The 21,064-nt window shown below is 48.3% G+C and overlaps 1 protein-coding gene and 1 long non-coding RNA gene across 7 annotated transcripts in view; one reads left to right on the top strand and one right to left on the bottom strand.

Moving 5' to 3' along the window:
• Positions 1-1,642: 1,642 nt before the first annotated feature.
• Positions 1,643-21,064, bottom strand: part of SLC43A2 (solute carrier family 43 member 2) — a 28,554-nt gene continuing 9,132 nt past the window's right edge. For all 3 annotated transcript variants that reach the window (XM_038165628.2, XM_072025933.1, XM_038165629.2), the window contains exons 4-14: positions 20,299-20,354; positions 19,599-19,675; positions 13,828-13,920; positions 12,866-12,999; positions 12,236-12,438; positions 11,482-11,625; positions 8,145-8,283; positions 7,587-7,719; positions 6,659-6,732; positions 4,802-4,925; positions 1,643-3,936 (exon numbers count right to left, since the gene is read on the bottom strand). In XM_038165628.2, coding sequence (XP_038021556.1) covers positions 3,775-3,936; positions 4,802-4,925; positions 6,659-6,732; positions 7,587-7,719; positions 8,145-8,283; positions 11,482-11,625; positions 12,236-12,438; positions 12,866-12,999; positions 13,828-13,920; positions 19,599-19,675; positions 20,299-20,354 — 1,339 coding nt within the window. In that variant the 3' untranslated portion in view covers positions 1,643-3,774. The remainder of the gene's footprint in view (positions 3,937-4,801; positions 4,926-6,658; positions 6,733-7,586; positions 7,720-8,144; positions 8,284-11,481; positions 11,626-12,235; positions 12,439-12,865; positions 13,000-13,827; positions 13,921-19,598; positions 19,676-20,298; positions 20,355-21,064) is intronic.
• LOC110353723 (uncharacterized) lies at positions 14,323-17,022 on the top strand. Of its 4 annotated transcripts, XR_005260249.2 has the most exons (5): positions 14,797-14,923; positions 15,046-15,162; positions 15,281-15,511; positions 16,391-16,490; positions 16,706-17,022. It is a non-coding gene; the product is annotated as an uncharacterized lncRNA (long non-coding RNA). The 4 variants fall into 4 exon arrangements; XR_011804206.1 differs by lacking the exon at positions 16,706-17,022 and having other exon boundaries at positions 16,391-16,557; XR_011804205.1 differs by lacking the exons at positions 14,797-14,923; positions 16,706-17,022 and adding an exon at positions 14,323-14,411 and having other exon boundaries at positions 15,281-16,557.

Raw genomic sequence — 21,064 nt, 5'->3', positions numbered from 1 at the left:
TAGTATTTGGTAGCCCACTTATTTTTTCCACAGGATTGCTCATGCACACAGAAGAGTGCACTGGGAATTTTCTTAGTCCTGCATCACTTGGCTAGAAAGCAGCAATGCTATTTTCCATTCCAAATGTATGTAATTATTACATTTCCATAAGCATCAACAAACAAGGCAAACTGTCCCTGAACAATCATGCTTAACAGGACCATCTCAACAGTTTGTTTCTGCAGCATCCAAGGCAACATTTAGAAAAGGCTGAAGCCAGAATACTTTGTTTATCTTCTTAAAGCCGACCCCTGCAGAAGGTGCAGCATTTAAGCAGTTATGCCACAATTAGTAGAGGATGTGCACATCTAGCATGCAGATACAGATTTGTAGATAAGTTTGAGACTGCTTTTAAAATGAATTTAGCTCACAACTATCAGAGTAAATCACACCCCATGAGATCAGATCAGCGTTCCACCTAACCCAGCATGTATTTTCTCAATCTTTGACCATTAGCATATTCTTGAAGAGACTGAGTGTGCAGGAAAGTAATCTTTCCTTGGCGTAACTTTCTTTTTTTTACAGCAACTTAAAATCTCCCTGAGTTATTGGATGCATCAGACCATTGTTTAACCAGCCCCTTGTTTTAAAAAAATAAAAATAATAAATGCTTTTGTTCCCTACCACATTCTACAGCAATACATTTCACGGTTTGACTTTGGGCTGCATGAGAAAGTATTCCCATTTGTCCCTTTAACCCTAAACAACTAAAACATCATTGTGTACCCACCAGTCCTCCTAACTGCAAGCCAAAGGCACACTTTACTCTCAGTCTAAGAACAGAGCCTGGAACTGTGACTCAAAGGCATGAGCCCTGTTCCTCAGAGCTGACCGGCAGCTTCTACACATCATGGCGCATCAGCCACAAAGATAACAATTACATCTACCCCATATTTTATCAGATGAAACTGGCTTAGAGGACACCCCTAAAAAGGGCAGGAACTGAGAACTGCAGTAGGGAGGTAGATGGTAGGAATAAAAGGGCGCTCTCTGTTTAATTTAGCTGCATACGCTTCAAAGGCAGCAGCATCCCCACTGTTTCTTCATGAAAATACGCCACTTGTATTCCACCATTTTGCAGAGATATTTATGTCAGGAATTCACATGACAGAAGCGTGGAAGGTATCATGTTCAATATTTTGAAACTGAAGTGGAAGTGATTCTGAGTTAGCACACTGACGTTCTCCAAGAGATGTCTATTTTAAGATACTGCAAGGCTGAGGACTGGGGCTCAGACACTCACCTGTCTGAGGTCTTACTAAAAAAAAAATAAAGAAATGCATAACCCATCATTCTCATGTGACAAGTATCTTGGAGCAAGAGTAGGAATCATCTCAAAATATTTAGAAGGAGCAAGTATAATAATGTGGAATGCAGAAACCTGCAAAAAGCTCTCTGGAAATCTAGGAAAGCTGTACTACTGCTGGTGGGTCTCTGGGCATGTATTTGAGACAGTTCCAAGTGAACAGGAAATCAAATCAAAATGCTGCTTCCTTAATTATCACTCATCACAAAAGGTAAAAAGCTGGGAAGGTCAGTAAATCATCACCAAAGCTGGAGGCCGACAAAAAAAAAAAAAAAAAAAAGCAGTTTCAGAACAGCATAGTGTTGACAGCAGGCAATAAGGCTGCCTTGGAACAAACACATTTAATAAAGGCAACAGATTAAAAAAAAATAATCCACAAACGTGTAAAACACTCAAGTGGCAAGTCATTTTAAAACAAGTGACTGAAGACTAGAAGGTACCATGGAGTGGAGCAGCAACCGAGCTGCCCGCAGGGCGGCTGAGGGCAGCGACTCAAGATGGCGCTGCTGCCTCACAGCTGCCTCGTCATCCTCTGCTGCCAAGGGCACCGGCGGGGCTCCCAGCCGTCCTCCGAAGCTCTGTAAATCACCAAGCTTGAAATTTATGAAGGTGAAGACGAGGTTGGGCTGAGCATCTGCATGCTTTAAACCATCAGTAACCGAGTTAACACCCAGTACCCAGGTAATTTCTCACAGGGCGGTCCAAGCGCACTGATGCTTCTAATCCCCGGCTTAGAGCTAACAGAGCAGGGATTGAGCCTTGTCCTTCTCCAACCAGACATAAAGGAGTTGAATGACTTACCCTCTGCCAGCTTTTGCAGTAATGCAATAGCTGCCAGTTCAGAAGACACCACCACTACATCTTCGTAATTGTTTTATTCCTCCTTGCCAACCTCCCCGCAGCCACTAGCTCAGCCTGGTGCTCGCATTGCCACGCACCCCATGGTGGTGCTCATTGTCAACGCCACACAGCCCTGCTCCAAACAGATCCCCGCGGTGCAGTGGCTAATGCTAGTTGCAGAGGCTGAGCTACTGACATCAGCGAGGTTAAGGGGAGAAAAATCTAATTTAGGCAAGAACTAGGAAAACCACTATAAAAATAAGCAGGTTAAGAATTCCCTTTGTATTCCCTCCATGGCAAACAGGCCCTGGGGCACCTTTACCCACATGTATTGCTCTATAAGTCAGCTTCACCGTACAATCAATCACCACATACTCTGTCCAGACAGAGCATCGACATTGTAGAAGGCTCTTTATACAGCCAAACCAGCAGCTTTTTGGTCAGTCAGAGTAACCCGGTGTTCAGCAGCTTGAGGGCTATTATCATAACAATGCAGATAAACTATGGCTAGAGGAAGAATTACTTTCCCACATCACCCTGCCATACATCCACAGGATCCAGTTACCAGACACAATGAGTGTTCTGTACTCTTGACTCTTTTCAACAAGAAGTCAGATTATGACATGTGAACACCAAGGTATTTGGAGCCCCAGAACCCAGCTCCAAGACGTTTTTCCTCTTTAGTAAATACACGCTGCTGCTCCCCTCCTGGGGTCACATTGGAGGGAAAAAGAGGCAAAAGGCAACAAGTCTCAAAGCACTTCATCGGTAAACAAGATCCAATTCCTATCTCAACGGTTCCAGGACTGCAGGCAGTTTACAACACATACAGGTGGCTTTCAGGCTGGGAAGAGGAGGAATTCCAGGCCTTCAAAGACTTGGTGTAGGACCAAGCAGTCCAGTAGGGTCTCCATTTCAGTGTGGAAGGCAGGTCCATTGCTCACAGTCTGTTCCATTGCAGTAATAAAAGGGTTGGGAGCTGTCAGTGCTAGCAGCCAACATTTAGCAAAACACTGAAGCTGTGCTCATACACATAGGTATAATTTCCCTTCCCTGCCTTAAAAACAGTCTGGGATATGTCTGGATAGGCAGTAAAACCATTGGGTCCAGCTACATATCAAGCAGAAAGACCCTTATGAAACCTCAGGAAGGGAGGAGAGTGCAGCTTGCATCTGAGACAGTCAGACAAGGTTGAGGGAAGAGGGGGGGGGGAAACAGACTTCAGTGTGTTATGTTTACAATTCAAATTAAGGTCTTTCTTCCCTCTTCCCCCATCCCTCTTCCTTCTCTCCCCAGTTTCCTATTAAGAGCCTCAGCAGCTGGAGAGTGTGATCAGGGGATAACTTAAGACACAATATCTGCGTGGCCTTTATAAAAAGGAAAAAAGTGTCTTGTGTTCTGGAGTAAGGAGTGGGAGGTCTCCTCCTGCCATTTATCTGAGGAAAGCTCAGTCATGATGTCTGGCTCTCACTCCAGTGATGAGCAAGGACTGGCAGAGCCAGGAGAGAAAAAGCCTGGCTTACACCACAGGTATAACCCACGGATGTGGTAGGAACCTGTACAGGGGAGGTTGAATTTGAAGCACCAGTTTAAACAAAGGCTTCCTCGTTGGGAGTGCCGTTGATTTTGAGGAAGAGTTTGGCATCTTCAGCCTTCTGCTTCTTTTCTCTCTCTAGCCTGCGTCTGTAGCAGACCAGGTAGATTGGAAGGCAGAAACCCAGTAAGCTCACACCAAGCAAGCCAACATTTACCTGCAGGAAGACAGACAAAACAGAATTAGGCAGGCTAAGACGACAGTGACCAAGCCACACATGCCCACGTGTCAGAACCCAGCCCACGTCAGTCAGCTACAGGCAAACCAGGACACGCCCTGCTCAATGTATTGGCAACAACCTCCTTTGTATTTTTATTTATAAAATACCCAGAGCACCGTGTGTATAAATTAAATGCTGTAAGAGTCTGTTGCTCTAGATCATGGCTGCAGAAGTCTCTTTTTTTCAACAGAACAGAGGCTGTTTAAGGTGGGGTTCTTTTACACCAACATCACTGACTTGAGAGCCATGGGTTGCTGAAGTGCGGATATATGCACATGCAGCCTAGAGACCAACATTCTCCAGGACCACCCATGTTATAGATTCAATGAGCTGTGCAGACACCCTCAGCAAAACACTACACATTAGCCCTACCCACAACAGCCACTTGGCTTTCCTGGGATTAGCATCAGCAGAACAAAATTTACTGAACTTCAGAGCTTCAGAGGTCTCAAGAGCACAGAGAATTTCTATTACATTTGAGGGCCTGCAGATTCACTCACTTTTACCTTACAAATTTTGGCTCCCCATGCAAACTGCTCACAAGAAGCACCCCAACAGCCTTCTCCCTTCCTCCCAGGAAGGGGAACCTCCTAACGGTTAATGACGTTCCCTCCCAGGGCCTCATTACTTACACGCAAAAGGGTCTCCTGGATGGCACCAAGGTAACAGCAGACTAAGAGACGTGCAAAATTCCTGCTGTTTATAGCCTCGGTCCATGCACAGGAGTGTTTTTATTTTCAAAGAAATGAACCCAAACCATCTTCGCCACCGAGCCTGCATATTAAATTTGAGAAGAACTTGCCCAGAGAGGGTCTCCTTCCAAAGGTCCTGTCAATGCCATAAACAGAGGCTGCTGCAGAAGGGCGAAAAGGGCACTGATCAGCGACTGCAACCCTGTCAAGCTGCCAAACTGAGTAGAGGGGTATCTGTCAACAAAAAAAGCAACAGCATTATTATACGTCACCTTGACTGTTCACATCACCCCGATCAGGTTACATTCCCAGCAGACTAACACAACAGAGCACAGTCCCGAGAGAGGCATAATACGAAGAACAACTTTCTCCTGGACTTATGCACAACTCTCACTTATTCTAGAGTTTTTAATTTTACTTGGTGGTGAGCACGGTGCTCTCTAGACCAGAATCCATCTGGTGACGGGGCCAGAGGCTTCCTCTCCAGACCATTCTCATCCTGAATTCTCAGACTTAAGGAATACCAGATCCAGCACTTATTTTGTTTTGCAGTTGTACCGTAAGACAGATGGAAGTGCTTATACAGCTACTACTCCTGTTGCAAAGGGAGAAGAGTGTTGACATTTACTAGTTAAAAGCATGGCCTCTTTATCCAGATGACAGCATTTGCAGCTATGCAATCATTTTCATCTGGCCATAATAATTTGCTCCCCTTAGAAGTGAGTGAAACCTGCACAACAGGTTAGCGTGTGTTTTCCTTTTTAGAGGACAAGTCTGATCCCATGTCAAATTAAACAATACTGTTGACTGGAAAGTGCTGAATATCAGATACTACTAATGGAAAAATAAATCTCAGGAACAGTCTAACATCTGTCTCTTTTCACAACTAAGCAGGGTTTAAAAAAGGTCAGGTTAAACTAAGCTTAGAAAGAAAAATGGATCAAAACCTTCCAACTCTCGAAGAAGTCACATTCAAACCAAAAATACCTCGCTCCAAGAAGTTGGAGAGAGTTGCAATGGTCAAACAGGGTTAGTTTACATACAAGCTGATATGTACATCAACAGGCATTTACTTTGCCCAGGACAAATATGTTTTGCTTCTAGCTGCTATGGAGCTGAAAAGTTATGTGTTTTTGAAGCAGAGCCTCAGATGGGTTTCCGAGTCTGGATTCCCCAGACACCGGGACCAAAACCTTTCACAGATGGAGCCTGGGGAGCCCCCATCCGTGGAGATATTCAACTCCCAAGTGGACACAGTGCTAGACAACCTGCTCTAGCTGACCCCGCCTGAGCAGGAGGGCTGGACTAGATGGTCTCAAGAGGTCACTTCCCACCTCAACAATCCTGTGATTCTCTGAAAGAAAACAGCTTCTTTCCATCCCTCTGTCCAGCCACTCAGGACAGAGGGGCAGAGCTGTTTTCCAAATGAAAAACATTGCTTACTAAGGAAGAGAGCATTTAGATTCAGCTATCGATAACTTTGATAATTGGAAACAAGATGCGTGATCCATCCTGGGAACGGGAGTAGGCTTCACTAATGGCATCTTGAGCAATGCTTTACCAGTGTAATTTCAGAGCAGACCAGCAGCAATGTACTCAATTATGTTAATGTTTTACCTGGACCCATGCACATAGCTACTCATTATAAGACAAAAAAAAGCCTTGAATTCTTACAATATAACCTCAGTGTCAATAGCCTAGTCTCACCCGCTGCCCGTATACAGCTGTGCCTGACTCCTCACAGTAGCTATGCCAAAGGGGTAAGCTGTTTCTGAGCAGGGAAAGCATCAACTAGGACTTCAGTCCAGCTACTGGCATGCCCAGCAGTGGCTGGGGAAACAAGTTGCATCATTATTCCCCTCTGACCGCAAAGACTTCACTTCCTGATCTCCCTCTCACCTGGGCAGCTTGTCACCCCAAACCAGTTTATCTGGCCAGCCACATGCTATAGGTGAGCAGAGACTTACACAGCTGCGTAGAGGCCTCCCACCGCTGAGTGGATGAATCCTCTCACGATTGTGTGCAAAATGAAGGAAAGAATCTGGAAAGAGAAGCAGAAAACGTCAGGTGCGAGGTGCCAAGGTGTGCCAGACCCTAACCCACAACCATTCCTTAAAGGTATTCTCCTTTCTAGCACAAAGGGGGGACTGAGCAGCACAGAACCTAAGCCTGAAGGTTGGCACAAGGAAAAAAAAAAAGTAGATGGCACTGCTGCAAGGACGTATCCCCAGCAAACGGGACTCAGGGTCACGATACTGTTTTTTTATTGAGCCCATGGCCAATTTAGTTAATTTTCCACAAGTTATTGCAGACAATATGCAAGTATGAGCAGATGACGTCTGCTTGCCTACGTCATCAAGGCATGTTTGAGTATGGCATAAAATCACTGAACTCCCCTGCCAAAAACAGGTGGTGCCACAAAATAAATATTTTAACAGGTTTATAATCCCACGAGTACCACTGGGCATAGCTTCTGATGCAGAAATAACCTGCTGTATACATCAGCGTCACGCTTCTTACAGCAAATTTCCTGACAGTCAGCAGCTTAAAGCAAGCCCAGGTTAAATGCATGGGCACTGCTAAGAGGATCTCAGTAGGAAAGTATTTGTGGTTACAGAGCTCAGCTGCACAAACTCCGAGTGGGTATAAACTGCAGGTCAACTGACGTTTTAACTGTAGTTGCTTCTTTAGGTTATCTCAAGGTGTGTAAACTGCATGGCATTCTTTGTTTCAGCATTAAGGTTGGGGTTCCCAAAGCAGTACGGAGGTCTCCCAGTGGTGCCAGCAAGCCCTCCTGCCATCAGCTGGTTCTGCGGGTTTGCAGGAGCCCCCAGCACCGTCCTGTCTAGCACTTTGCCAGCCCCTTCAGCACACCCATCTGTTTGATCTATTCACCTGCAATGGTAGATTAGGAATGAGACAGGTGATTCCGAATCCAACCAGCAGGACATTTGTGAATGCAAAGGCATTGGTGGCATTGGTGATTTTCTGGATCTGACGATCGCGTTTTTTCTTTTTCTTTTCACCTCTGGAACAATAGCAAAACCCGTGTTACAAAAAGCACTTCCAGCAGCTACTGAAACTCACAGCAAGATTCTCCACGTCTCACATCAACTCTAAACCATTTGACTAGGGGTCTGGCTAGGGAGATGGTGGGATCTCCATCAGCGGAAACTGAGGAACATTTGGGCAGTAAGTGCTGTTGCTGTTACTTTTACTGTTACACTAGAAGGAAAGTCTGAGCCTCCTTGCTACAACTTAAATTTGTTCCTCTTGACTGATCTTAGGGGACACGGAAGACCCTTTCCTCCTTGCAATTGTCAAGGTATCAAGTCTTCCTTCAGGCTCTGTTTTCTGTACTGATGGACCAATATTCTTTTTGGTCTTCTATCACAAAACACAGGGGGGGGCCTGCTACGTGGCTGCATGTCCCGAGGGGCGCACACTACGCACTGCTCAGCGTTGCTCTCCTCATTCTCTTCTGAGCCATCATCACATTCTTTCATCCGCCAGTCCATGATGTACCCGATCACAGGTGCTGTCAGCAAGCACAGCAGTTGTAGCACCCCAAAAATGGAAGTGTAGAGGCTCACTGCAGGAAAAAAAAAAAAGAAGGTTTTTAAAAAAGTGTCAGTCCAAGTGGTACCCTAGCAGTAACAGGAGATGCCTTAGTCATCTCCTCTCCTGCCTTGCTGTGAGCTCCAGCTGCATCTTCTCCTGCTCAGAAGCTCCAGCAAGGACAAGCCAGGCTGGGAAGGTGAAGTCTAACCCATTTTGTGCAGAATAGACAGGTTTGGAAATGTGTACGTGGAGGGAAATCTGCAGCAAAAAATACAGCACCTGAGAGCAATCATTAAAACTTGAAACTGATGAAAATTCCTGACGTGTTAAACATGGGAGAAGTGTCTACACGGCTCTCTAGGGGAAAGCTGATGCCAGCAGACTTAGAAGAGACCCTCCCCTGCTGTTCTACATAGTTCCCCCACCCGACAATGCTTTTTCCACTTCCTCTCTGCAGCCCACGTGATGGATTTGAAGGCATCGCACAGAAGGGCTGGTGAGTCACAGTGTACCACAGCTCTGAAATAAGGATGTGATTCTGAAACTGCCCATCTCAGCACAGAGTCCTCACAATTTACAGCACTGTAAGCAAAACACAGCCAAAATGAATTTGAATTTGTCTCTCACGACACATTTCTAGAGCTCTCCAAAGCATTACAACCATGACTTGTACCAAAATCAAGGTGGTAATTGAGAGAAGTTCCTGACAAGCTTTTCACTCCTATACATTTGTAGCAAACCCCATCAGGGCTGCCTCGTGGTGCCCAGGCCTGGCACCAGGTTACCCCTTCCTGGCTCCAGCTGCTGGCCAGGTCCTTGCAAGAGGAATTTCCAGCTCCAACCTCTGAACTCACATTCCTGCCCCCCTTACCTCCAGACAAGCAAGCCCTGATGTGGCCTCACATCCCATCTCATGATAACAACTGCCGGAGCCAAAAGAGACAGGTGGCATCACCCTCTACAAACACTCCTGAAGCTGATTTGCTCTTGTCTGGTTATTTTTTAATAGAGGGTAAGAAGCGAGTCACGCTGTCAAGCTTTGTCTCTCCATGCTATTCTGAGCACTTAATCTTGGGCTCTAAACACTGAGAGCAGAAGCCAAATTCAGGCAGGGAATGAAAGTTTATGGGGACAGTGAGAGAAGAGAAGGAAGGATTGTGTTTGCTACAGGAACCGAGTTTTCTCAATTTATCAATCATCTTAAAAACTGTTCTTTCCTCAGGATGAAAGAGAACAATGTCTAGCAAATACCAGCAGGTATGGCAGAAGTAGAGCAAACAGAAAGGGTTCGTACACAGGCACAACCCTTTACATCCACTGTTGTACATGTCATCGCCTCAAACTATCCTGAGCAAGGACCTCCTCACAGCCGAGTCTTCCACCCACCCTGGCTCTACCCAAGGTCTCCGGATATTACCAGGTTTGGAAGGAAGGTGGCAATTTTTGAAAGACGCAGTGAAATTTCAAGTCCCAAACACAGCAGCTCTACTCTCCTGCCTTCCTACAACAAAATTAAGCAGTCATTTAGAAGGCTGCTGAGGGCCCTAGCTTCCCCCCTCCATCTTTTGGGGGGCTGCAGAAGACAGGCAACCACAGGCTGACTGCTTTTTCCACCTCTAGGCTTCACAGCAGGTCTAAGTCACCATCCTAATACGCACGGGAAGCAGGACTTCCAAGGACACAGTGCCTCACTGCAGCTTCAAGACTTCACACTCACTGATTTCCCCACGTCCTGCTCTCCTGTTCTGTTTCCAGGTATATTTAAGTTCTCTTTGACCGTAACAACACTTGCAGGAGTGACTCAACCCTCTGCTTCCCTTGCTGAGTGCTCCAGAGAGCAGCTGCAGGTGGGGGGAGCTCTCTAAATAAATCACATGCAAGTAAACAACAGCGAGGGGAGCGAGAAATTGGAGGAAGAAGCATCCCATCCTCTCGTGATGCACACAGATTACATTTCTAGGGATCTGCACGCGTCTTGGAACTGCTCTCGTAGCCTGACGCTGCTGCAAGCAGACAATACCACTGTTTTGCTGATGCCATGGAAACACCAAGACAGCCGATTGCACTGCGAGCCCAGGCTGCATTCGGGGGGAGGAGGGGGAAAATGGGAAGAAATCTCAAAGGTGGCATAGAAAAACAAGTCACCCAAGAGGCACAATCCTTTTTTTCAAGTACAGAACTTGATCTAAACAGAATTGGCAGCATAAATAGTTAATATTAATCCTAAAATACTGGGGTAAAGAGGGGGGAATAACTAGAGCAAGCCAGGATTTAAAAAAAAAAAAAAAAGGAAAAAAATCAGAGCAAAAGAGTTACAAGGTAAGCAGAAAAGTGAGCTGTGCTGGGAAAGGTAGGCAGCGTGAAGTTTGTCCTGTTTACTGTTTAATGTCTAAATTGGCTCTTGAGCCAGGAGATAAAGAGCTGAATGCTGCAGGCTGTCAGAGGCTCAAGAAACAAAGCAATTCAGGGAATGCCAGGGCACTTGGAGTTTCCTTCCCTCCCCCAGAGCTCACTCCTGTTTTCAGAGGAGTGCCTCTTGATTTATCAGCTTCATGCAATCCAGATTTAACAAGTTCAAACTGGATCTTACTACAGAGGACAGAAAAAAAAAAAAAAAGGCCAAGTCTTGTTTTGCAATCCCGGGTATTTTCAACAACAGTAAACTAATGTACTCTTTCCTGTTTGCTCCATGTACTGAATCAGAGCTATAAATACAGCCGAGTCCAGCGCAGTGAGCACCCCTGAGCCTCCCCAGCTCACACCAAGCTGCACAAAACAGCAATGACTTCACTTCTCCCACCCCTGTTTGGGACGAGACACCTAGTCCAACCATTAGTCATGAGAGTCAGCTGCTCTGCACTTTGTGCTTGCTTAGGATAAGCAAAGCAAATACCTGATGAAATAGGTTTCCCAGTGACAAAAAAAAAGTTATCACAGTCCATCCTGAGAGGCTACTTTCAACAAGTTATCTGGAGGAATAGCATGGAATAGTATTTAAAAGACACCAGGCTAAAATTAGCTTGACATTCAAGTGCCTGCCCCTCCATCCTGGGCCAGTTCCAGCCCTCCACTAGACCCTACCAGCAGCTGCTGGCCGCACTCTGACACCAGTAAGTGCCGTACATGGTGTATTTGCTGAGTAATCAGGCACACTGGCCTCTTGCAAGGACTGAGTCTGGGTCAGCTTCCCGTTCCAAGGAAGCAGATAAAAGCCTCTAGGTTCCCTTACCTTGATCTTCGTCTCCAGACAGAAACTCAAGGATGGTATTCATGGCCCCCATGTAGAAGATGAGCCGCAGCTGAGTGACACACATGGTAATGAGGCTGAGCAGCAAGATGGGACTGAAGACACTCTTCATGAAGGAGGGAGCAGCTGCAGAAGGAATAAGAGGGTCGCTGAGGAAGACAATATACCCTTCTAGATGGGCATGTTTTCAGAAGAGGCTGTGGTTAGCAGGTCTTCTAGCTAGTCATTCCAACACAGTGTGCCTGTAGCAGCTCCAAATTTACTGGTAGCAACTGTCTGGTGCCTTACAAACGTCCTTAATGAGTGGCGATAGCTGCTGGGAGTTTGGCTACCGCTAACTGGAGTGAGAAAGCCTCACCTAATTCTGTGGATTAGAGTGAAAAGGAAACTTCAAGCCATTTGGTTTTGCAATACCCCTAGGTAAGGAAGGCTTGGTGATGGCAGCAGTCAAAGAGGTGGCGGTGACCAACCGCGCTGTCCTTCAGTGCAGCCAGACCCGTACCCGTGATGTTGTCCCCACCACTGGCAACGACATACCGTGTGTTTAGGCAGGCATACACTAACAGGATCCCTTATATAACTAAACTTGTATTTAGCTAACAGAGGCTGGCACATGGCCCTGGCAGCGTATGGATCACGTATCACACTATCTGATAAAAACAAGTCTGGAGTGGAGCAGAGAGGCCGTCGGCCTTCTGCCAGAGCAAGCATCCCTGGGGCACCTGGGGAACCACACCTGAGCTGTCGGGCTGGCACTTCACTTCGAGGTCCACCGTGGACAAACAGAGCTTGTTGTTCTCTTGCAAGGCTGTCAGCTCCTTGGGGCCCTTCATGGAGCTCCCCACGCTGAGACGGCGCCCCACGGTCGTGACTTGCTTGTAGAACTGCTTCCCGGTGATTTTGTGGTCAAATCCCAGCCAGCTGAACTTTATTTTCACCCTGTTGGGAAGTAATGAGAATGAGAGCTGCAACACAGGGTAGGGAATCAGAAGCAGCAGAGTTGCAGGAATGAGCCTACGTGTGGATTCACAGCACTAGTTTTCATCTACAAACCCACAAATGGGTCTGGATGCAGAGATATAGGCCCTGGGCCAGTTTGGTGTAGGTCAGTATAGAAATGCTTATTGCTTCTGGCAGATTGTTTTCTTCATGACTCCTATGCTTTGAAGGTTCAACTTTCCACAGATATTCACCAGTCGAGATAAAAATCTAATGGCAGACATAAATCCTCAGCCTCGGAAGAAATGGCAGCAATAAACAACACGCAAAGGAATTCCCTACCCACTCCTCTATATTAGCTGTGCCACCACTTTTTAGAGAATTAAGAATGGGATTAGCCCCCACGGCTAATCTAGATGATGCTTACGTATAGTCCATGTCTTCTGGTCCAGGGAAAGGCTCCAGTGGCCAGTTGAAGAAACAGTTGAGGAAAACCAGCCCTGCACAGCTTGCCCACACGAGCAGAATGAGGATAAAGGAGACCCCAAAGTCATAGATAACCTACAAAACACAAGGAAATATGGTTTTCTCTGTAAGAGCAGAAAGATCTTCGATATTCTTAGAATATCATCTGAAAGGAAGTTGTGGAAAAGAACACGCTATATTTAAAATGGGTTTAACACAAACAGTGAGAAAGGACAGTTCTGTGACACGCAGGCTTGGAGACAGCTGTACATGCACATCTTTAGCAACAACTACAGTGACAACAGGACCTCCACCTGCAATGGCATGCAACTGTATCACAAATGGCTCCCAAAGGTTTTCACTGAGGACCTCCTCCTTGGAAAGCCAACAGGAGCTTCCCTGCACCCTTGAGAAGAGCCTTCTTTTAATCTGTCTCTTACTCTAGCTCTGCAGGGAGCCGTCACTGGTTCAGAACCGCTAGGGACCACCAAGGCAGCCCAAGTGACCATCTCTTCTCTCCCCTCAATGCAGTTTGCTAGCTCTGAAGTGCTCAAAGCCAGCCATTGGCAACAATCAAACAGATGAAGTACACACATGTGTTAAAAATACACATAATACCTGGAGCTATTTTTTATATAAAATAAAACAGACTTTCATTAAAAAGTAATCATCAGCTCTTCATTTTTCCTTACTGAACACCCTTAAGATCTTACAGCATGTTAGCAAACAGACCATCCTCTTTACAGTATTCGTTGAGTTCTTGAGACAGGCACTTGGGAAGTCTTTAAACAGGAACTGAATCTCGTAAAAGCATCTCTAAAAAAGTGCTTTAACAATTAGTCCCTTTCTTTCCACATTATTGCTAAATGGTGCAAAACCCCGGCACAACAGCACCAGGAATGAGTCACGGTCCCACAGCCTCACCTTGATTCCTGGAAAGGTCACAGCAGAGGAAGCATAGGAGCCAATCATCAGAGCAATGAACGTGGAACGAAGGTCACCAAACATGTTGGGCAGCTGGGGGGGAGAAAAATCGGTTGAAACAGGTTGCTGTTGGGAAGGGAAAATAAGGCAAAAAGAAGGAAGGAGGCTCTCTTGAGAAGCTACTGGCATTTAGGATCAAGACTTCTGGCTACCAGAGCCCGAAGAAACCAGTTTTCTTCAAGAACAGCTCATCTCTTCAGGATAGTGCCCTGCAGGTTACAGTGGTGTCTCCAGTGTCAGGGAATGTCCACAACCCAAGATTTATGTGCCTAACGATACTGCTTCCTTCCAGACTGACAGCATGCTTCGCATTGGTCACCTTTAGCACAGGCTTGTTTGTTCCAGCCCTTGTGCTTTCTTTGAGTTCCTTTCCTTGAGGCTACAGCCACCACCTCTTTTCCTTTCCAAAAATACACGCTCGAGTTCTCTGCCAGTCACCAGGCAAGAGCTGCTAGACATGGTCTGCGAGAGCTGAATGATCTCCAACACACCCTGCGACACCTCGAACTGCTTACACACCTTGGGTCAGCACCCAGATCCATGCAGTAGATCAGAAAGCTCCCGTTATAACAGGAAGAAACAGGGACGAAAAACTGCTTTGCTAGGTCCCCCTGTGCAGGCAGGCTCTCTGCAAGGGAGACTCAGCTCCTATCGGGTGCAACGGCACCGCTGGGAGCAGACGGGGCTGGTTCTGCAAGGAGCTGTTGGGAAAGCAAAGCTCTCGGCAGGGCAGCGAGGAGCACCTCACGCAGCAGTTCAGCCAGCTCAGCAGCTCTCCCCAGACTGCCTCTCCAACCCTTGTTTCCACTTGGGACCCGAAAGCAAAGCTGAGCAGGCAGAAAAAGCCCCGAGACCTTCCTGCTCATGGGAAAGGAGGAACTTCCCATTTTTCTACACCAGCCTGCTAGCTGAAAATCACTGGGAGAAGCCATGAAGTTGTAGAGTGCAGAGAGCTGAGCTGTGACCTCCTGAAGCTGCTCAGTGGGCAGAGATTCTGCTTCAGGCAGCCAGATTTCCCTCCCGCCTCCCTTCTCAGGTCACCGACTCCCCAAATTCACTTGGGCATCATCACCACATCAGCCTCGGGGGGCCTCTAAGCCAGGCACTGTGGGTGCCTTCTAGGACCGAAAGCCTAACCAGCGTTTTATCTGTTTTCAGAGACAGCTGAACAAAATGATTCAGAGAATATTGGAGCCTGAGCAAGCAAATGCTCTCATCGCATTCCCGTTTCGCTGCTGGAAAACAAATCCATCTTTCCCAGGAGCAGCATATAAGGCAAGTGAATCTGGCTCGTGTCATGATGGGACCAGCCTGTTTACAGCACAAGTATTCCTGCGCAGGAACGCTCCGGGATCCATCTGGCTGTTTATCATCTCTCCCTGTCTCACTGCAGAGCTTTCTATGCAGCGCAGCCTCCAGGTCCTTGGATAACCCCAGCCCAGGAACAGCAGCAGCGATGCGCTGAGCCCGATGCTGAGCCCCGAGCAGGCACGGAGGAGGCAGAAAACACCGCGCTCCTCTGCGGAGAGGATCCCCACACCCAGCCCCAGATCCCCGCATCCGGGAGCGCTGCCAACAGGCTGCTTTCAGGAGCTGCAGACAGGAAACGGCAAAGGATCCAAAGGTCTGTTACCAGGCTCAAAAATCCCTCCCTGGGAGCGCTGGCCTAAAATACACAGCCCAGAAAACTGCATCTGCAGAGCGAAATAGCTGCAGGTTGCAGGGGCTGGTCACCATCAGCAAGCAGGGCATTTGTTTCATCTCGAATGCCCCAGACCTAAAACAATCTCCAGAAATTACAACAAACAGCTGCTGCTGCTGGGCAGCTCACAAACACAGCTGCTTCTTGGCTCCGGCTGCTTTTCCCCGGAGCCCCAGAGATCACAAAAGGCCTTTTTCATAAGCAGACAAGCAGCTCCCAGGTGGATCCTCCTGCTCTGGGGGCTACCGGAGACCTAGAGCAAACCCAAAATCAAGCAGCCACGTCTGGGAAACCCGAGTCTGCTTTGCCTCGGTGGGGACACAAGTCCTAGAAAGGCTTGAGGCTTCCTAAAATCCTATTTGGCACCAAGCAAGTGGCTGGCTTAAAGAAAATTGGATAGAGGAGATTCATTGGGTTGGATAAGATCTTATCAACTGCAACTGCTAACACTGAGCTCTGGGGGGGAAAGGAAATCCGAGACTACCTGAGGGGACAGGGGGGAGGCAAAGAAAAAATAGCCCAGACCCAGATAAAAACCCTCAGACTGCCAGTGCCAGCGCTGGCAATGCCTGTGCAGGTCTCTGCAGACCAGCTACCAAACTAACATACAATATTTACTAAGCCATGTTTCCAGCTGTCTTTACAGCAGTGAGCACTGGAAAAATATGAACCCTAGGGACAAGAAAATAATAATTAAAAAAACATCAAAACACAAAACCAAACCAAACCACAGAGCAAGTAGGCTCTTTGCTTTTCTGCCACCAAAAAGATCTGATCCTCAGTCTGACCTTACTCCTACAGGCCCGAACAGACTCCTCCATTAACTTCTGCCTATTCTGGTACGGGTGTCTCAATTCCAGAAGATCTACCATGAAGAAACTCTTATGTCTTCAGTTTAAAGGTCAATAATGCTCAATGTATAATTAACTTTATGCCCTGTCTGAAAGATACTAACTGAATTTTGCCATACCATAGCTATTTTTTCCTGGAGTCCTTTATTACAGGTTTGCAATCCTAAACTGATAAAATCACTTCCTCGTTTCCTCTTGCAGACGATTTTCTCCTCATCTACCCTATAGCGATTTAAAACCTTCAATTAGTTTTACAATTTTTCAGCTTTTCCCTGGAGACAGCCCCTATGCAAAGGACACCACAAAAACCACCACAGTGGCATTACCAAGCCCAGTGCCCCTCCTTCTTGAAAGAACAGTGGAAAAAAGTCAAGGGACCGAGAACTGGAAAACTTTGGTTTGCCTATCAGGAGGTATATTTGGAAATATTACCGACAATAAAAATCTGTTCTCCAGGAAAGCCACAAACTGCCCGCTTTGTCCGAGGCATATGGAAATTCCTGTTCCCGTTCTCCAACAAAAGACCCCAGAGCCCTAAATACTGCTAATATTTCCGAGCAGAGAAGGTTCCCTATGCAGAGATCCCCCCCCGCCCCGACCAAAGGGCGCTGTTTGCAGCAGAAAATAAGAGCAAAGCAGCTGTAGTTCTTTGAAAGGAAAACAGGACAGAAAACAATCTATAAAAGGCTCTTTGTGGTAATTTATCACACATGTTTATTTCTTTGCATGAAATAGCTCCGGAGCAGAACCAGCGCCAGATTCCTGTGTTGCTGTCAGAGCCACCAATACGGATCTGTTTCCATTTCCAATCTCCCCTTATATTGGCTAAGACAGAGTCACGAGGCAGAAATCTCCCCCTCTGCATTTTAACAGCAGGCACAGCCTGACCTTGTTCCCAGAAGCGGGAACGCCGCCGCTCTCTTGCTTGCTCCCCCTCCTCCCCGAGCCGCAGCACCCGGCGCAGGCGGCCCGGCCCTGCAGGGTGCCACGCGCTGCTGGCAAACCCCAGGGACTTGTTGCTGAAAAACCCTTCAAATCCAAGGGGCACGTTTTGTGGGGCTGCAATCTCGTTTGTCCCCTTCCCTAAACCCTTGCAGAAGACCATCAGACCCCACCGTGCCCAAGCTTGTGGGTGTCCCCAGCATCCAAAAAGCGCCCGACCGTGGCGCATGGGGACCTGAGGTGCCCACCCTGCCACCGAACAGCCACGCGGGGATGGCACGGGACCAGCTCATGCACCAGTGGGTTTGACCCATTTCCTAGGGCGTTCCAGGTCGCTGGCTGGATGAGGAAGTCACTTTGCTTTGACTCGTGTGTGCTCGGCAGCCGGCGTCAGCCAGAACGAGCCCACTTGGCACCGGGTGCCGATTCCCACTCACCACCCCTGCACAATGACCTGCCCTCCCCACGTCCCTCCCTCTTCATCCCCAGGGGCCATGGCTGGAAGGGACCTGCAAGAGATCCTCGTGCCACCAAGGAAGGTGACTCGAGGCACGAACCGTGGCTCGCAAGCAGAGCCATGCAGGGACACGGTGGTGAGCAAAACACGTGCTTGTAAGTCACCGGCCGCAGCAACGTCACGGTGCAGGTGAGGTGCTTCCCTCACACTTTGGACTCTTTTTAATCACTTTTACACGCCTCAGGTGCTGCAATGCCACTGCACGGAGGCACGTGCAGCTCTACCTGTGCCTGGGTTTGGGGATTTGGACCCGAGGCCATCCCAGCTCCCCGTAACGCACACCGCTGCCTGGAGGAGCCGACTGTACCTGCGGTCTCCCCGCGTGAACTCACAGCTCTGCCACTCGCTCCAGCCCTCCCCGAGGCTTGGATCACTTCTTGGCAGATTTGACCTTTTTCCTGCAGCCTTACTTCCTCTGTGCTGTGAAACTGGCTCGCTAACGAGGGCGCTAATAAGTGGCTTTACTTATTTCTTCTGCTGCTAAACGCCACGGTACAGCACATCCAGTCTCAGCCCTACCCTTGCCCTTCCTCCTATCAACACCAGTGGCTCAAAAATAATCTGTGACCCCTTAATAACCACCCGGAGAGACAATAACCAAAGCTGGCAGCTGCAGGATGGGAATCCTCTCCTCTCTCCCCACGGTACCAATGTGCTCCTCTCTTCCTTGCTTGTTTTTGAAGTGTGGCAGGATGACTTTTGCCCCACAGTTCTTTGGGAGCATGGCCAAGGCTTCCAGTGAAGAACATTACATAGAGCCGTGAGACCGACATCTGCACACACTTTTGAAAGCTTTGAATACGAAAGCAACAGCAGCAACAACATCGCAGCGCACGCGGTGATCTCTAAACCCAGTCTCTGCCAAAAGTAGGTCTCAGGAGTTCAGCCAGGGCCTAATCCACATTAAATTAGAGGTAGCTTTAACTATGACTTTAACTTTTAACAGCGAGCCCAAGGTAACGCGGTCCAAATCAGGAAGTTTTCAATCAGTGCTTCCCAGGCTCTTTTCTAGGAGCCTTTCCACCCGGCCCTGGTTCAGCCACACTGACAAGGGTAATGAGGTGGAAAATCAAGCAGCTACTTGGAGAGCGATACCGCTTCTCTCTCCAGGCAACAAGAACCCCAAAACGCAGGGACCCAGCTGACAGTTGTTGACCAGTGCTTGTAACACAACCCACGGACTGAAGCGACCCACGCAGCTGCGCAGACAGAGCCGGGGGCATTCAGCAGCTCGGCTTTTCTAAGGAAACCTGGAAGGGACTCTCACCCTTCCAAGAGCCAACATTTTTGTGCTGGAAAACAGAGGGGAAGAGGTGCAAAAAGCGCTCACAAAAAGCTGGTCCTGCCCTGCTGCAAGGGCTCTGCACCCTCCTGATGCTTTCTTCTGTTTGTCGAAGCTAAACTGGGCGCTGCGTGTACAGGCACACAGCAATCTGAGCCTGAGCCAAAAAAAATCTTATTTTTTTCACCTCCATCTGAGATGCAAGAGGCAGGTAATAAAGGAATGGAGAAAAAAAGCCTTAGACTAACCAGCTAACAGCCAGCCTTTCAGGTAAAAGTGTGACTGACCCTTTGTTCCAAACAGAGCCATGTGCTACCTGAGCCGCAGGCAAGAGATCCACTTTGTTCCTTCCTGCTAGCCCAGCTCACAGCCACAGTAAGGAATAAAATAAGAGTCAGATGGTAACTCTTTGCTTACCGTGAGCGATGTGAAGGTCATGCACATCCCACCAAAGCCGTTCAGAGCCAGCGCAATGAATATCAGCACAGACAGAGCTGCAACAGAATAAAAAAAGCTCAAGAGGCTTTACTGGGGTGGGGAGGGGAAGGAGACCAATGTGCCATCAAGGGCAACATGCAAACCTCAGAGGACCAGCACCCTTTGGATGTGCTACACTCCTTCCAGCCCAGCTCATCCCACCAGCACCCATCTCCCTGGCCACACAGCGAGAGAGGGGCTTTTCTCTAGGGAGCAGGCTTGCTGATGTAGCTTCTCTGAATGGGTCCCAGAAGCAAGATGTACTTGAAGGAATTGGGTTCAAAGTGTCATCGCACTATCTGGTCTTGAGGAGCACACTCCAGCCATCCCCAGTGAGAAAGCAGATTACACGTGGTGTGCTATTACCTATTTCCCAGCCCTGGAAAAGCCAGGAACTTGCTTGAAATTGCTCCTTACAGCACTTGGCCAAGTGCAAAGCTGGGGGAGATCAGACTATCTCAGGCATCTGGCCCCTGCCAAGCACTTACAGCTTCCCAGGCCAGCAGACCCTTGGTTTTTGTCCCCAGCGAGACCCTAGGGCTGCACGTGGAGCACACAGCTCCGTGCACGTTCATCTGCACCCCAAAACCAGGGCTGCAGCCCCCAAACCCTCCAAACTCAGCACCAAATGCCTACTTACAGTCGGGGTTACTGGCACCGTATGCGATCAGCACGCAGGACACAGCGAAGCAGGCGCTGAAAGGGAACCAAAACCATGAGTGTCCTCCGGCTGGCCTTACGTGCAATAAATTACACATCCCTCTCCCTCCTCAGCACCTCGTTAAGCCAGCGCTGTATAATTTATGTGAGGAAGCTGGCGATTTGGAAACAAAAATCAAGGGAAATACCCGCAGATTACCGAGAAGCCTTGCACAAGGGCTGAAGCAGCAACATTCCCTCCCACTGCTCTGGCACAGCTCTTGCTGAACCCAGATGCCCCGCTGCTTTTCCAGCACGGAGCTTGCCCAGTCATCCCCTCGAGGTGACCAAGGACAGCAGCAGCCTCAGTTCTGTGACCCAGCTGCGGTCACAGCTCCTCGCAGGTAGGGTCTGAGTCAGGCTTGCCCTTCTTTTTTCCACCCTGCCTGCCGGCCAGTTTGGTATTGGTACAGTTCAGTGCTATAAAACTCAGCAGCGCTGGGGCCCACTGCTCCCAGCAAGCCACATCCTCCCGTGCCACGGCAGGAGCTGCGAGTGACACTGTTATCGGGGACAGAAAGCAACGCAGACACCACATGGCACAGAGGGGACCCAGAAAAGGCAGGCAGGACGGGTTTATCTCAGAGTTAACTCCCCAGCTTGCGAGCTCTGATGTAACATCTTGGTTTTGCGCCTCTCAGGACATAGCTGAAGGGGAAAAGCTAGCTGCTGTGACTCACAAGTGACTCCGCTCTTCCTCCAGGCTC

The sequence above is a fragment of the Anas platyrhynchos genome, chromosome 20 (genome assembly GCF_047663525.1).
Source record: "Anas platyrhynchos isolate ZD024472 breed Pekin duck chromosome 20, IASCAAS_PekinDuck_T2T, whole genome shotgun sequence".
In the NCBI taxonomy this organism is placed as follows: Eukaryota; Metazoa; Chordata; class Aves; order Anseriformes; family Anatidae; genus Anas; species Anas platyrhynchos.
Note: the sequence above shows the minus strand (reverse complement) of the source record. Positions and strands in the feature narration are given on the sequence as shown.